This window comes from Peromyscus californicus, unplaced genomic scaffold (assembly GCF_007827085.1).
Source record: "Peromyscus californicus insignis strain IS unplaced genomic scaffold, ASM782708v3 Scaffold_4__1_contigs__length_199733344, whole genome shotgun sequence".
Taxonomy (NCBI): domain Eukaryota; kingdom Metazoa; phylum Chordata; class Mammalia; order Rodentia; family Cricetidae; genus Peromyscus; species Peromyscus californicus.
In genome coordinates this window covers 61,750,936-61,763,980 of record NW_026294562.1, presented here as the reverse complement: position 1 = coordinate 61,763,980, position 13,045 = coordinate 61,750,936, and the positions used below count along the sequence as shown (strand labels likewise).

General features: G+C 48.9%; 2 protein-coding genes across 4 annotated transcripts in view; one reads left to right on the top strand and one right to left on the bottom strand.

The window, feature by feature from the left end:
* Positions 1 to 9,555, top strand: part of Ap2a2 (adaptor related protein complex 2 subunit alpha 2) — a 73,114-nt gene extending 63,559 nt beyond the window's left edge. For all 3 annotated transcript variants that reach the window (XM_052714691.1, XM_052714692.1, XM_052714693.1), the window contains 8 exons: positions 184 to 347; positions 2,390 to 2,472; positions 4,315 to 4,406; positions 5,643 to 5,764; positions 6,510 to 6,626; positions 6,736 to 6,805; positions 6,893 to 7,027; positions 7,778 to 9,555. In XM_052714691.1, coding sequence (XP_052570651.1) covers positions 184 to 347; positions 2,390 to 2,472; positions 4,315 to 4,406; positions 5,643 to 5,764; positions 6,510 to 6,626; positions 6,736 to 6,805; positions 6,893 to 7,027; positions 7,778 to 7,855 — 861 coding nt within the window. In that variant the 3' untranslated portion in view covers positions 7,856 to 9,555. The remainder of the gene's footprint in view (positions 1 to 183; positions 348 to 2,389; positions 2,473 to 4,314; positions 4,407 to 5,642; positions 5,765 to 6,509; positions 6,627 to 6,735; positions 6,806 to 6,892; positions 7,028 to 7,777) is intronic.
* A 108-nt stretch (positions 9,556 to 9,663) lies between these two features.
* Positions 9,664 to 13,045, bottom strand: part of Muc6 (mucin 6, oligomeric mucus/gel-forming) — a 30,790-nt gene continuing 27,408 nt past the window's right edge. Inside the window, exon 32 of the mRNA XM_052760118.1 lies at positions 9,664 to 11,247. Coding sequence (XP_052616078.1) covers positions 11,130 to 11,247 — 118 coding nt within the window. The 3' untranslated portion in view covers positions 9,664 to 11,129. The remainder of the gene's footprint in view (positions 11,248 to 13,045) is intronic.

Sequence of the window (13,045 nt, the reverse complement as noted above, 5' to 3'; positions counted from 1 at the left end):
CTTCATCTGGACTCATGGGTAGGGAGGTGGCCAGCAGCCCTCTCTTGCTGGTCTGCAGTCTCTGGACTGCTCACTGCCCCTTCCCCCCACCTCCCTATTACTTGACCTGGGAGTGGACACAGGGTCGTGTGGGTCTTAAGCATCCAAGTATCCATGCTGATGTACCCTTGTCTTATCTTGCAGTCTACACCTTCTCCATCAGCAGACCTGCTGGGTCTGGGGGCTGTTCCCCCTGCTCCTACAGGGCCCCCTCCCTCCTCTGGCGGTGGCTTACTAGTGGACGTGTTCTCAGACTCAGCTTCTGCAGTTGCACCTCTTGCACCCGGCTCCGAAGACAACTTTGCCAGGTAGCTCAGTTTCGGAGTACTGCCGGGGAGGCATGGTGGGAGCTATACCTCGTGGGTGATTTTGTGCTCAGTCCCTGGCACCTAATGGGTACTGTTAGAATGGGGGCTGGTGTTCTTGCAGACAGAGAGCATATGAGTGGCTGTGCTTTGCTTTGGAATCTGATGGTACCTTTACTGTTTCTTTTCTTTGAGACATTTGATAAAAACTCTGAGCTTGTTTCTTCTCCCCACTTATTCCCCAGCCCCGCCCCATGTACCTTGTGCTTCCAGCTCTGTCAGGTTGTATTTTTTGTCTTCCTCTGGCATAGTCCAGGAATTTATAAGGAAAATCCCCTTCAGCTCTGTGCATAGATAGCTGCCTTCTCACCATAGCTTCAGGCTGCCTGGCTCTCTCTTGCTGACTCCATGTATGTCTTCCACTTACATGGCCTTTGTCCAGCTACTTGCTCTGTTTTCCACTTGGAAAGGTTTGGGATCACTTTCCTTCTTGTTGGATGGTTTTGCCGGCTTCCCTGCTGCTACTTACCCTGCTTGTGTCCTGGTTCGTGACTGATGTGGGGCTCCTCACTTCACCTCCAGTGGCAGTGGCTTTTGTCTGGGGAGATTAGAACGCATCATAGGATGGCCTTTGTTTCCTGCTGGAGATGATACCAGGATTCTTGTGGTTTCAGAGTTTTCATTTCCTTGTATTCATTTTGCACACGATCCTTCCTTCCTGTTAGGAAATGTGTGTTTGGAGTGTGTGTTGGAGCAGGCTATGAACAGACCTCTGATGACTTGAGAGTTGCTGAGCTTGGTATTTGACATCTGGAAAACTCAGCTTCCCCGACCCTTGTTGAAGAGGCATTGTGGGGTCCAGCCGTGTCCCCTAGTATTGACAGGGCCTGTATCCAGGGTGCCTTAGCCTTGCTTTGTTGTCATTGCTCCATGGCAGCCATGGGCCCTGGGTCCCTGGTGTCCTATGAAGATGGGCGTAGGGAATGGAAGTGGTAGTTGTTTGCAGACTTGAGTCTTCCTCTGTTGGTGTAAACTTCTGGTATATGCTCCCAGCTCCAGGAGCTCATGCACCTTTATTTTTTCCTTACCCTGACCTGCTGGTCTGATCCTTGATCCCATCTCTTAAGGTTCTGTGACAGTTTTTCAGGACACTAGCCTGTGTAGGGATTTGTTTTGGTTTTGGTTTTGATGTGATCACACAGGGTTACCACATGATGTTTATTTGGTGCATTGTGGAAGGACCTGTTGCTTTTGGGCAGTGCAGCAGGCATGAGGGAGGTTGCATCCTCCATAAGCCTGGCATGACTATTCACCTGTGTTCCCTTAGGTCAAGTGCAGTTGAAGTGACCTTTTGGAAATAGTCAGCCATACATGGATGGCAGGGCTTCTTTATCATTTGGATGACAGGTTGATAACCCAGATCCAGGTGTGTGAGCCCCTAACCTCTGCTCAGGCTCCTTGAGTAACATCCAAGCTGGGCCTGGGTAGAGTGCTGGCCTAGGGTGGTGGGCCCTATGCTAGTGTTTGGAGCCTTAGGCCAGGCTTATGGCCTACGAGGGAACAGTCATTCTCATGTGCATTGTTATAGATTCTCAGAAGTGTTTGAAAATGGCTTCTTATACTGAATAGACAGTGTTTTATTTTGAGACATCTCACTGTATCCAGAGCTGGGCAGACAGCTGTTGGGTTGTGGCCTAGATGACTTGGAAGAGCTGGTGGCATTTGGGCCTTTGGTGTGTTCAGAGGGGACTCTTTTTCCATTGCTCTTGTGGCATAGTACAGAGTGGGACCAGCAGAGCCCTCTGCCCCGAGTGCCCAGGCACAATGTGATGGCTTCACTGCAAAGAAACAGCTCTTACATATCCTAGAGACAAGTGGGGGAAAGTTGGTTGAGTTGATTGATCTAGGGCAGAGGTCACTCACCTTGGTCCCTGAGTCTACTCAGGTGTGCATTGAGACGCCCCCAAATGTTTAAGCCCTTTCTGAAACAAATTGTATTTCCTGTGGGTGGCTCTAAGTAATGCTGCACTATCCTTTCCTCCTAGGTTTGTTTGTAAAAATAATGGTGTTTTGTTTGAAAACCAGCTGCTTCAAATTGGACTTAAGTCTGAATTTCGGCAGAATTTAGGTATGTATTTTCCTTAATGAAAATTTCTTTAGAAATTATTGGAAATGGCCAAGCATGGTGACACACATCTGTGATCACAGCATTTGGAAGCAGAGACAGGAGAATTGTGCGTTTGAGAGCACTCTGGGCTATATAGCACGTTCCAGGAAAGCAAAGGTTATGTAGCAAGATCTCCCCGCAAACAAAACAAATTTTTTTTTTTTTTTTTTTTGGTTTTTCGAGACAGGGTTTCTCTGTGTAGCTTTGCGCCTTTCCTGGAACTCACTTGGTAGTCCATGCTGGCCTCGAACTCACAGAGATCCACCTGCCTCTGCCTCCCGAGTGCTGGGATTAAAGGCGTGCGCCACCACCGCCCGGCCAAAATTTTTTTAAAGGCAGGCGTGGTGCTTACATCTCTAGTTCTAGCACTTGGTAGACTGAGGCAGTGGGATTGTCATATGTTCCACGCCAGCCTTGGCAATGTGTAAGATCCTGTCTTAAAGAAAAAAAAAATTTAAAAAAGAAGACAAAAAACAAACAAACAAACAAAAAACCCCAAAAGGAATTAGGGGGAAATTATGTAATGAGAAATGTTTGTAATTTATACACTGACAGGTAACATGGAAAATTGGATGGTGGGGATGGCTATGCATTACTAAGCCATTGCACCTAACAGGACTTAAGTTATATGTACTTTATCACGATTAAAAAGGGAGGGGTTTTCTTGAGTCCTGAAAGAAAACATTTTGCCCATCAAACTGTTGGAGTTGCTACTAAGATGGGTTTGCTGTCTGTGAAAAGGGAGTAGGAATGTGGAAGGTTAAGAACAGCATGCCTGTCCTGCAGGATCTGTGGGATGCTGGGCACCAGTCCCATTCCTCTGAGAGATGCCCCCCTGTGCCTGGTGATTTCACCAGATTTGGTTGAGGAGGGAAGTTAAACTGCTCTCTTTTCCAGAACTTTTGGTGTTTGGTTTCTTTTCTGAACCCTAAGGGTATAAGTGTCAACACAGGATCTGGCCCATTGGTATAGGGAGCATGTCCTGATTGGTCACTGGAGGGGGCATGGCAAGTTTGAAGGACAGTCCTGGCTATTAGCATCACCAAGTGGGTCAGCTGGTAGACACCAGTGGAAGATATCTGGGTGGGTCTAGGTGGCTTCAACACAGGGCAGGCTGGTCCTCCGAAGGCTCTGGGTGTCCTATCTGTGCTACTCAACCTCCTGACCTGGGGTCTGTGATTCCGGTTCTAGTTTACAGAAGTGTGACTTTCACCCTTGAGTAACTACCTAAGAAGGAGGCCCTAGGGCAGGTGTGAGAGGAAGAAACCTCCTATTCCCCCATTTCTAATCTTACCATGCTAATTTTTTTTTTTTTTTTTTTAATTTGGCTTTAGTTTTGTGTTTGAAATAGGTTCTCATGTAGCCCAGGCTGTCCTCAAATGTACTATGTATCTGAGGCTGGCCTTGAACTCCTGGTCTTCCTGCTTCTACCTCTCAAGTGCTGGGATGAAAGGCGAATGCTATTGTGCCTGACTGCCGTGCTACTTTTAAATTAGAAGCTTGGTATGATGGCTCATGTGTATAATCCTAGCATTTGGAAGGTTGAGACAGGAGGATTGTCATGAGTTCAGGGCCAGCCAGAGATACATAGGGAATTCTAGGCTAGCGTAAGCTACATACTGAGACCAAACAATTGTTTGGTTAACCAAAAATTTAGAAAAAAAAGTTGTTTTTAATTTTAGCAATCGTCATAGCTCACAATAAATACATTCAACTGGGAATTGCAGGGGCTACTTTTGACTGACTATTCATGGTAAGTGTGACATAATGTATATAAAATAAACTATCTCTGTTTCCTCTTAGGCCGGATGTTCATATTTTATGGTAACAAGACCTCCACGCAGTTCCTAAACTTCACTCCAACACTAATCTGTGCTGATGACCTTCAGGCTAATATCCTTGATTATCTCTAGGCTCCTGGACAGCAGACAACAATTGGGGTTAAAGGAAGCTTTAAGGCTTCTTAAAGGGCTGCTCTTGTTCATATGGCAGTGTTTTCCATGGCTTAGTAAAATCAGGGGCCTTCACTTTGAGTTGACCTGATGGTGCATCAGACACCACCCACACAGCTGTCCCTTTCATCTGGTTATGTGAGTCACTCTCTTTCTTATTTTGCTCTCCTGTGGATATCATTTGCCCTTTACCCTGTGAAGTCCCCCAAAAGGAGCTGTGGCCGAAGGCAGAGTGAGTCTATGGTAACTAGCCAGTATGGAGCATCTCATGCCTGCTGGGCTTATGTGTGCTTTGGCACATCCTTTGCTCAGGCAGAGGATGGCTCTATGTGGCCACTAGGAATGGTCAGGAATGTTGGATGGCTTCAGCTGAGCGGCTGTGAGAGAGGGACAGCTGGGGTCTGCTGCAGTGTGCAGAGTAGGGTTCACAACAGCCGGGGATGCATGCCTTGGGCTCACCTCATAGTATGTAGTAGACCTGTGTTTATTTGGAGTTGATATATTTAAATATAGAACCATTTGGAAACAAGTCAGAAACAGTGGTGTGGTGTTTAGGCATGTGGCTCAGTGGTAGAATGCATAAGCAAGAACCAGCTCATGCTGGTTCCATCTCCAGCATTTCCCTGCTATATACACAAAAGGAGTGATGTATGTAGAACTACCGTCTATGTGTCTCCTTCTCCTGGGCTCCAAGGGGTTATGAGCTGTGGGCACAGGTTGCCATGCAGAATGCACAGGGAAGCAGAAACTGCCCAGGTCGAGCTATGGTTGCATAGATCCTAGATGCAAGGGTGTTACAGTGAACCTAGAGGCTCCTGTTCAGATGTTTCAGTCTCTGGCTTGCATAAGTGCAGAGCTACACTGATCTGTAAAGCTGTGTGCCTTTGAGTTAGTAGGCATGGCTTCTGCTGAGCACAGCAGGAGTCATCACAGAGTTCCAGAGCTTAGTTCTGCAGTGCCAAGGCCAGTATGCTGCTAGTGTACAACTTCTAAGGTCTTTTAGAGAAAGGGAATAGCCAGATACATATGACTGTGGGTGGTCTGGGCCAGTGAAACATGTTGAATGGTGGAAGGACAGGTTGGCAAAGTGATTTGTAGGGGACCCCGCTACTGTCCGTTGTGGGTGGCTGTGCTGGGCCCATTCTCCCTGCCTGCTTGGACTCCTTAATGTTCTCACATCTGAACCTGCAGACCAAGCCTGTGGACCCAACTGTGGATGGGGGCGCACAGGTGCAGCAGGTGGTCAACATTGAGTGTGTGTCTGATTTCACAGAGGCCCCTGTTCTCAACATCCAGTTCAGGTGAGGGGGGTGTGCCTCCTGTGTCCTTTCCCAACCTGTGTGCTTCTCAAGGGAGTTCATTAGTTACTGCTGTGCCACTGTGCATGCCTGCAGAGTACTGCCAGACCTGGAGCTTCCAGAGTATAGGAACAAGTGGAGAGGGAGCTGGCTTCTGTGACCATGACGTGGTACCCATGGGGTTGAGTCTCCTGTGTGGTCTTCAGGCTAGGCTATTTCTGAACCAGATGATTTTGTGGTGAGAAATGGAAGGTCCTGCTTCTGGGAGGCAGAGAGCCAGGCTCTCTGTGCTGCCTGCTGAAGCTGGCTTGAAAGGCCATCTTGAGGGATAATAGTAGCTGGTTTGGAGCTAGACTTCTGGGTCATAGCATGTAGCCTTCTTTTTAGTCATTACAGTGGTTCCTTCTTGGGGAGCTACAAGGCTAATTGATTTGGTAGTCTACTTGGGCCTGTTCTGGGTCTTCATTTCCCAAAGGAGTAGAACTGAAAGGAACTGGTCCTCTGACACTTGGCACAAAGCAGTTGCTTGGTCCCTTGCTCACCTGTGAATGGTGTAGATATGGACTGCAGCAGGACGGATGGTTGGAGAATGTGGCTTAGCCCCTCCAGGAATACTGCTGGTATGCAATCTTTGTGGCTATTATTGAGATGGGTGGCCACATGGCTCTTCTCTAAGTGCTGAAGACTCAATTAACTGGAACATTTTGGCTAAGCGTTTGTTCTCCATAATATGACTCTATTGTTACAGGTATGGTGGGACCTTCCAGAATGTGTCTGTTAAGCTGCCCATCACACTCAACAAATTTTTCCAGCCCACAGAAATGGCTTCTCAGGATTTCTTTCAACGTTGGAAGCAGTTGAGCAAGTGAGAGGGCTGTACTATGGGTGGAGAAGGGAATTGGGGGCTGTCCCTGGACAAGATGCTCAATGGGTCTCAGCATGGCTTTTAGTACTAACATGCTGTTTTTTTATAGCCCACAGCAAGAAGTGCAGAATATCTTCAAAGCAAAGCATCCGATGGACACAGAGATCACTAAAGCAAAGGTAAAGGGTGTATGGTGATGTAGCTGAGGCAGATGTTGTTACATCTGATGTTGTTGCATCCTGACCTGCCTCTTCACTCTTGTACAGATTATAGGATTTGGTTCTGCACTCCTTGAGGAAGTTGATCCAAATCCTGCAAATTTTGTGGGTGCTGGCATAATACATACCAAAACCACCCAGATCGGCTGCTTGCTGCGCCTGGAGCCAAATCTGCAAGCTCAGGTGAGGTCTCCACAGTAGGAGGATGGATATGATTGTGTTGCTTTTTATTTTGGTGAGGTTTATTTATAGAGACACGCAGATTCTAAGTGTTGGTGGTCATGGTGATGGTGCAGACACTTAGACAGCTACTGGCCATCAGAGCACATGGATTTCCCTCTCCTCACAGAAGGCCTGGTGCGCCACCACATGCCCATGTAGCAGCCTAGCCTGAGCTGTGTGCGCAGCTTTCCTGGTGCTGTCTTGTTCTGCCTCCTCTGAGTGGCACGCATTCTGCTTGCCTCAGCAGTGCTCCTCTGGAGACTCCAGCCTGTGTGCTCCGTTGTTTGTGGATGCTTGTTTTCCCAACGCTGGGGTGCTTTTGGGGGTGTAGTGGTCATCTCAAAGGTCGTGCATAGTTAACTTGATGAGAAGCTCTCAAGCTGGTTGTGTATGGTGGTGCATGCCTGTAATCTCAGTACTCAGGAAGAGAAGGCAGCAGGAGTACCAGTTCAAGGCCAGCCTGGGCCACACAGTAAGACTGTGTCTCAAAATACAAAAAAGAGCTTTCCAGAGTGACTGGCTGACCCCCACCTCCGCTAACAGCCACTCCCCCTTGCTGCAAACACTTGCTTTTATTAGACTTTTCTGTTTTGACTGGTGACACAGTGGTGCGTCGGGAGGGGCTGCTGCGAATGGTGCGGCCTGGACCACAAAAGTACCTGCTAAGAACCTGGGGCTCAGTGCCCGCTCACCTGCTGCTCTCTGTTTCAGATGTACCGACTCACGCTGCGGACCAGCAAAGACACCGTCTCTCAGAGACTATGTGAATTGCTGTCGGAACAGTTCTAATCCACAGGCCAGAAGATCAGGCTCTTTGTTTGTGCGTCTCTCTTGTCTCTACCGTTGTCTTTGTACCACACTGCAGATAAACACCCCTTGTCTGAAAAACTGCCACTCAAGGCACCTCCAGTCCTACACCTACAGCCAGCCCCTTGGGTGTGGAGAGAATACAGGACACAGTTTGAGAAGGGCTGCAGCAGGCCTGCCCCGTCAAAGAAGGGTGCCTGGGCCTGGAAAATCAAGACAGCCCTGTGGTTCAACCTACAAATTAAAGGGAAATTAGAAGTTTGAACGAAAGTAGAAATTTTGTTCAAATTTTATTAAAATGCCACTGACTCATTCTCAGAATCCAGAAACAGCGCCATGTGCTTATAGGGTTAACACAAGATGTGTGGCCCTGCTGGACGGTTACAACGGTGGCTTAGAGGGGTGTGGCCTCATGGGTTGAACAGATGATGGGGTTTGCTATAGCACTACTGATGGTGCCGAAGTGCTTGTGTTTATGACTGTTGGCAAACTCCATGCCCCACTCCTGGCAGGGTCCTGTGCCTAGCATACCAATGTTCTTGAAGGGACAGTTGGAACATTTCACCACATAGTTGAGACCTTAGGTTTGCAGCATGGTGGGTAGAGGGGTTCCTATTGACTTTGGAAGACATGGCATCACCCATCTTTTGTTTTTAATGAATGTACTGTCTCTGTGGTACATTCTGGGGACTTGAAGGTTAATGGGTCAGGTGGTGAAGTAATAATTCATAAGGTGTGCTTCTCTCCAGAGGGTCTTAGTTGGTGCCCCAGTATTGCATTCTCACTTCTGTGAAGCCCTTGTGGTTGGGTGGAAAGGGAGACCTGAGTGTGGTAATGGAGGGACAGGCTGGGGTGAGAACGGCAGCCCAGGCAGGTGCTGTGCTAAGGATGCACTGGACTTCCTAGCTTGAGCACTGGCAGCTCATTTGTTATTTAACCTCTTGTGAGCACTGCACTGTATGTGCAGCCCATCAGGGGAAGAGCATAGACCATGTCAGAAGCCTTGGGAGCCCAGGCTGGGACCCTGCACTCTGGCTTGAGATGATGCCCAGGATTGCCGTAGACTCAGTTGTACAGGTTTATCTGTACTTACACAGCAGTGTTGATGACCCTTGCTCACTAGAGCCCTCGGTATGGTCACATATGCGTGAGGTTTTTTGCCTCAGCCTTAGGCTGCCAGCCTGCCATGGTGGGTTTGAGGATAGTGGCAGGGCTCCTATCCCACTCAAGCTCCTGCAGCCCCACTCTGTACAGCCCAGGCAGTTAGTTTCAGAACAACCAATACCTGCTGTGCTGACCCCTTGTGTTCCATGAAGCCCTTGGTCTGGCTGTCATGTGTTGTGAACCACACTTGCCATGGCACAGGCTTGTGTTGCAGAAGAATGATCTGGCTGTGGCCACAGTGAGCCTCTGGAGTTCTCTTGCTCCAGTAGCTGGACAGTGTGGCTCTCCATTATGTGCAATTCATGCACTACTGCAAGGACCATGTGGATAGCTCAACCTGTGTGGCTGTGGCTTATGTACCATGTGCTACCCAGTGGTGGTGTCTAGATCAGTAATGCCCAGCACATGGAAGCTGCTGGGGCACAGGCCTGCCCTCTGTGACTCCTGGGCCTTCATCAGTACAGTGTGCTTGTTCTCAGAGATTAAAAAAAAATAAATGCTAGGACAGGAAACTGGAACATGTGTGTGATCTTTGTGGGGAGTGTCCTATACTGCCCTTAGTCTGTGCCCTGTGGAATTGAGTACTCCTCTCCTCTGCCCCAGTCTGGGGCTGCACATGAGAGATGGTCCTTGTCTGGGGAGCCTGGAAGATAAAGGGTTTCCCCACAGAATCCCAGATGGGTGCAGCTCAAGACCAGGGCTGGTGGTCTTTCTGTCTTAGCCCCACATGGACCCGGACAGTCCCAGGTCCTAGTGGCCTGGCCTGTGCAGGTGTTTGTGATCATGCTCAGGATTCTGGAAGACAACAGCAACATGTACACACCAGGTTCTGCCTTGAAAAGAACCAGTTTATTTGCAATCTACTGACTGGTTGGGTGATGGCCTCCTGCCCAGTGGGTGCCAATGCCTTTTGCTTCTCCCTGACTCTGGGGAGACCTCCTTTCCTTGTGCCTCTTTGGTGCTTACCCCGCTGCCTGTCCCTACCCAAGGCTCATACCCCTGCATCTTCCTGTTATTCCCCATGTCTCCCCAGATGCCCTGCCCAGTCTTCCCAGCATCTGCTTTGGGTGTTCTGATCTCTTGGGTATTATAGCCAGAGGCTGGGAGGTGCTATACAGGTGGACAGGAAATTCCCAGGGCATCAAGGTTGAAGAGATGTTGGTAGTTCATTTCCACTGAAGGCCTGTTTTGCTTGGTCAAGGTCTGCAGGAGGTAGGTGGTAGGAGGCTTTTCGTGACAGCTGTTGCTCTGTTTCTCTGCTGTCTCAGGATGAGCCTTGTCCAAGGTCTCCTTGAGGCCATGCCCATGGCCAGTAAGGGGATTGCTTGTTACAAGTGTTAGGGAAGTATCAGGAGTGGCTGTGTGTGTGTGTGTGTGTGTGTGTCTGTGTGTGTCTGTGTCTGTGTCTGTGATCCCTTGTGCTCAAGAAACCACTTGCTGTTGTTTAGTCCTTGCATTGCAGGGGGCTACATACACAGCTGCTGAACAGCTGGAGGGTGAGTGTGAGCTGCTGACCTGGTGCATTGGGATCGGGGCAGGGCAGGGAGAGTCGCTTCTCGTAGGTGCTGAGGGGCTGACAGCAGCCACAGCGGGTCTCCAACTGCAAGGTGTCCGTATTGAGACTGCCAAGAAGCAGAGACCAGCAGGGTCAGGATTGGCCCTCTCCTCCCAGGCCAGTCCCAAAGTAGAATGGATACTAGCTGATTTGTAGGCCAGGCCCTCAAGAACCAGTGTCTACTCACAGGCAAGGAAAGTGTGGCCAGAGTGCACTGCCTAGACCAGTGGTTCTCACTCAACCTTACTAATACTCCAACCCTTTAATATAGTTCCCTGTGTTGTGGCAACGATCAACCATAAAATTATTTTCACATACTTTGTAACTAATTTTGCTATTGTTATTAATCATAAGTAAATATTTGTGTTTTCTGATGATCTTAGGTGACTCTGTGAAAGGGTCATTCGATCCCCCCCAAGGGTCGTGACCCACAGGTTGAGAACCACTGGCATAGACCTCTGTTGGTCAGAGTAGGTGTGGGAAACACTGAGAGCCCAGCTCCTAGGAGGGTTCTGGTCCCTGCAGAAAGGAGGGTGTTTACCAACAACTCACCTGACAGAGGATGCGCAGAAACCCTGGCAACGAGTTAGAGTCACGTTTGCCACGCAGCCCTGGTAGATAATCTGTTGTTCCTCTTCCTGCAAGCTGCAGGCTCCTGGAGATGGAGATGGAGATGGAGGCCCAAGAGCAGGTCTCAGTCACTTCTAGTCCCCGCCCCCCCAGCTCTCTCCTCTGTGTAGCTCCTTATCCCTCCAGTATTCAAGGCTTTCTGAAAGAATCTGGCAATGAGCCAGGCCCAGGTAGATCTGAGTCAGTCCCCGGTAGTCCTCAGTAAAAGGTGTCTTATGTCTGTTGGATATAGGACATGCTAAGGGCCAAAGGAGGGTGTTGAAGAATGTCCATGTTCCTCACAAAAGAACATACAGGATCTGAGAATAAGCATTCATTGTGCCACCTGGGTTAAGGAGAGCAGAGAAAACCTTTTGCTCTGGGCTTCTGGAAAGGTTTCAGAGGCCACGGCAGCCAGTGACAAATGGTGGTGGTGGTGCCTCGTCAGGCAGGCAGACTGCTGACCTTAGGAACTGCCAGTGTGGGCAATGTGTGTTGGTGGACATCTGCATATGTAGGAAGTGAGTTCAAGAAGAGGCTGGGTTACAAACTGCCCATGTGGTACTTAGATTAAAAAGTTAAAAATTGGGGTTGGAGGCCGGGAGGTGGTGTTGCACACCCTTAATCCCAGCACTCAGGAGGCAGAGGCAGGCAGATCTTTCTGAGTTTGAGGCCAGCCTGGTCTACAGAGTGAGATCCAGGACAGGCGCCAAAACTATACAGAGAAACTCTGTCTCAAAATAAATAAATAAATAAATAAATAAATAAATAAATAAACGAATAAATAAATAAATAACGATAAAAATTGGGGTTGGGTTTAATCCCAGTCCTTGGGAGGCAGAAGCAGGTGGATCTCTCTGAGTTTGAGGCCAGCCAGAGAAACCGTGTCTTGAAAAACAAAACAAAACTAAAAGTTGGGGCCAGATAAGATGGTTCAACAGGTCCCTAGAATTCACGTGATGAAAGAACGGGCTCCTGCAAGTTTCCACACAGCACACACATAGTTTAAGTTCAAAAATGATTTGTGGGTGACAGATAGGCTCCGTATATCATCTCTCTCTTGTGCTCGAGTTTATTCCTGCCCTGCTTCTCTAAGAGGTTTGGGGAAGGTCTGGTGGCCTTCTGTTCTCTCTCCTACTTCCTGAGGCCATTTTCTTGGGAAACAGCCTGAACGTAAAGTGACAATATGTAACCTTAAGACAAGAATGGATTGCTGGCTCTGTGAGGACTTCCTGCATGAGGGAGGCCTAGAGCATGTATGGGGAGCCTGGCCCCAGGTGGGTGTCTTGAGAGGAACACTCAAATCAGGGGTGTCCTAGGAGTATGTGTTGAACTCATGTTCCTGTGCAGGCTGACACTGTGTAGGGATCACTGCCCTGTGGGGAGCCCTGGTCGTTGGGGAGGAGAGCTAGTGGAAACCATGGGAAGCAAGAATTGTACGTACTGGTTTTCAGGCCTTGCTTGGCCTCTATCCCCACCTCTGCCTCCTGCATGTCACCTGGGATGAGCCGTGCCTGGACTAGGCTGTAATTTCCTTCAGCACTGAGGTAGAATACATGCCTAAACTCAGGGCAGAGCCAGATCTCACATGCTAGCTTCCCAAGGGGCAGGTGTGGAGGGCCGCTTAGAGAAGTTAGGACCAAGGGAGGCACATGGGCCTGAAATGTATGGGGATCAAGTCTCTAATTCAGCCAGACTGGGAGAACACAGACTAGTGTTCCTGAGAGGTGAAGAGAAAGGAGCTTGCTCTTAGATTCAGAAATGCCCCAAAGAAGCTCCAGGACCAGGCCTTCATGAAGGCACCAAGGGACAATGAGGAAAACACTAAACAGCAGACCACACTC